At 34.5% G+C, this 2,966-nt stretch overlaps 1 protein-coding gene across 1 annotated transcript; it reads right to left on the bottom strand.

The window, feature by feature from the left end:
- Positions 1 to 49: 49 nt before the first annotated feature.
- On the bottom strand, positions 50 to 2,629 carry LOC121965420 (ERO1-like protein alpha; the record flags this gene model as incomplete). The annotated part of the gene is made up of 4 exons (XM_042515566.1): positions 50 to 674; positions 969 to 1,105; positions 2,062 to 2,148; positions 2,501 to 2,629. Coding segments are annotated over 4 exons (414 nt in total), but the record flags the coding sequence as incomplete, so codon positions are not given.
- Positions 2,630 to 2,966: the final 337 nt, after the last annotated feature.

The following is a 2,966-nucleotide window of genomic DNA, read 5'->3' as shown; positions in this document are numbered from 1 at the left end:
CACACACACACACACACACACACACACACACACACACACGAATGACAATGTATGATTAAAAACAAAATCCTCAGTCTGAAAATTCCAGAAAAAATATTTTCACCCCCATACATTTCTTCACCTTAACACAGTGCATATTTTTCTTGTTTACATAAATTAAGACTTTACAAAGCTATTAGATTTTGTATTTATCAGTAAAAATCAGTTTACTTAAAAACAGCGCCATCTTCTGGATGCCAGCATAATCACAAAAATAGAGTATTACTGCCCACTGGACTGTTACAGTGATTGAAGCATATTTTCATATAACATGTTTGAATTTTCTATATATATATACTTACACTCTCTTAAAGGTGTAAAGGTCATAAACTGCTCTTTGCTTTTAACCTGTTTTTTAAACACATCAAGCCATCAAGTAAAATCTTGAATGAAACACCTTTACTTTTGTAACAGGTTATTTTACACTGTAATTTTACTCAAGTAAAATATCTGAATACTTCTTTTACCATTGACTTTCAGGTAATGAAAGCTGATCTTTCTTCATTTTAAACTCTGGTGGTGATTCAAATCATATTTCAGCAGGATTCAGGCAGAAGAGTTGCTCTCCACGTCGTCACCGCTCCTCTGATAACAGCCATCTGAAGTTCTTCAGCTCTCTGATGCTGGTGGAAATCCTGTGGGACAATTCACCAAGAAAACAGTGACTGAAATGTAAATTTGGGCTCCAGAGTTTTCTCTCTGCCATGTACCCCAGTTATTCTGAGGATATAATGAGAGAATTTGCTATTTTCACATTTCAGGGGCAGCGTTGCACATATTTAAATGCACTTAACGTTTGCACGGGTCTGTGCTGTGCACTTAAAGTCTGTTTCTGCAATATGTATTTTTATGTTACAGCCTCTATGTCCAAGACAAAGGTCCCTCGGGACATACACATGTTGATGTACGATGCTGACAGACTCTCTCACCTTCCAATGGCGTTGAACAGGGAGACGATCTCCTGTCGGCTGAGCTGGAAACTGGGTCGCTGGACGCTGGATGTGGGCAGAGCTTCAATCTGCCGCTCTGAAAACAAAATCTTTAGGGATGTTCCTAATCCCTGAGTCTGATGACGAGAGAGAGACAGAGATCAAAACAAGGCAGCAAATCACTGTTGTACCAGAGTACAATTACCACACTGTAAAAATACTCTGTCACAAGCAAAAATCCTTAAGTATGTACGTCCATATAAAATGTCCTTAAAGCAATAAAAGTTGAAAAAATGTCCTTTGTGACTGTTACACTATTAAATATTGTATCATTAGATTATTATGACTAATAATAATATAAAAGCATAAAAGCTCATTTTTAACTAGCAATTAATTTTATTTTCATTTTAGTCATTAATGCAGTTAAAATTACAACAGCACTCTGATTATGGTATTTTTTATTATTCCCATTTTCTTCTTATTATTATTTTTATTGTGGTAATAATAAAAAGAGCTATAATCGGAGTGCCATCCTCATTTTGACTGCACTGATATCCACTTTGAGGATTTAGCATCTCAAAAAGGTCGATTGTTAGTTTTCATCATGAATTTTCATCATGGCTTCATCTACCGATTGTTCTTCATTAAGAGATTAATTGATTGATTTGTAAAAACAGTGAGAATAACAGTTTTTAATATGTGCAAATCACAGGATTATTACAAATAAATTTAAATTATTTGAAATAAAAGCAGCAAATCTTTGTGAAGCTGGAACCATTCATAATTTCTAATCAGATATAAATAATAAAATATTAAATAAGCTCTTTGTAGGTTTTGTGCACATAAATCTTAATTTGAAAAGTAACTAAAGTTATCAAATGCATGTAGTGAAGCAGAAAAAGATGAATATTTCTTCCACCACTGACACTCAGCTAATGAGAGCTGGAGTAGAAGTGGCGTGAAAATTAAGGACTCAAGTAAAGTATAAGTGCCTTTAAATGTGTACTTAAGTAGTACTTGGGCAAATATAATGAGTTAGACTCCACCACAGCAGATCAAATAACCGTTGCAACAACAAAAAGAAAAAACTCGCCTGCAGTTTCCCCCACAGTCGACACTTGAAGCAGCCCACGCAGTCCATGATCCTGGAGATGTTGAGGAAGGCCAGTCTGATGTCCTCCTGAAGAAAACACACTCAAGTCACTTTGATGGTCGAAAAAAATATGTTTAAAACCTGGTTAATAACTAAATAACAAGAGTGGAGTGTGTCGATAATGACTTGATTTTACTGAGAGTGTGAACAAGTCCTTTATTTTCTGTGTAGTGAAACAAAATGAGTCTCATTTTCAGTTAAATGAACGCAGATTTTCTTCTCACGTCCACAAAGACCTGCTGTCCACGTTATTAAATCTGAAAATGATCCTTTCTTGATAAATACAGCAGTATTTTCTTGGAATACGAGGTGATCACTCTGTCTGTTACTTCATTTTTTCAGTTTTCTTGTTGAACAGAAGGTTATAATAATCGCTGACCTTCAGTTCGGCTGCTTCTTTTTCATCCCCAGCAAACAGAGACGTCTCATCAAAGTGCAGAGGGAAAGATCTGGAGAGGAAAATCACAACAAACTCACAAGAAACTACACTAATAAGAAGAGAAGAAAACTAAATAATCCACAGGTTGCTCCCAAAACTAGTAGCTTTATAAAATGAACCATTTAGCAAAGCATTTTTCCAGGAAACTCTAGAAAAAAAGAAAATTGCTTGCAAAAAAGAGAGAAAAATAACTATAAAGCTGTACCTTAACTTTGTCATGTTGTACCACTCTTGCATATTTTATTTTTTAACCTTAATTCTTATTTAAGTTTTACATACCTCTTACTATTTATTTTCTACTTTCTTTATTCATCTGTACTTATTTTCATCCATGTGCTTCTGCAATGACCAAATTTACCATCTGAAGTTAATTGAAAATATTATACATAATATGTATATATAAACC

This window comes from Plectropomus leopardus, unplaced genomic scaffold, assembly GCF_008729295.1.
Source record: "Plectropomus leopardus isolate mb unplaced genomic scaffold, YSFRI_Pleo_2.0 unplaced_scaffold19922, whole genome shotgun sequence".
NCBI lineage: Eukaryota > Metazoa > Chordata > Actinopteri > Perciformes > Serranidae > Plectropomus > Plectropomus leopardus.
Note: the sequence above shows the minus strand (reverse complement) of the source record. Positions and strands in the feature narration are given on the sequence as shown.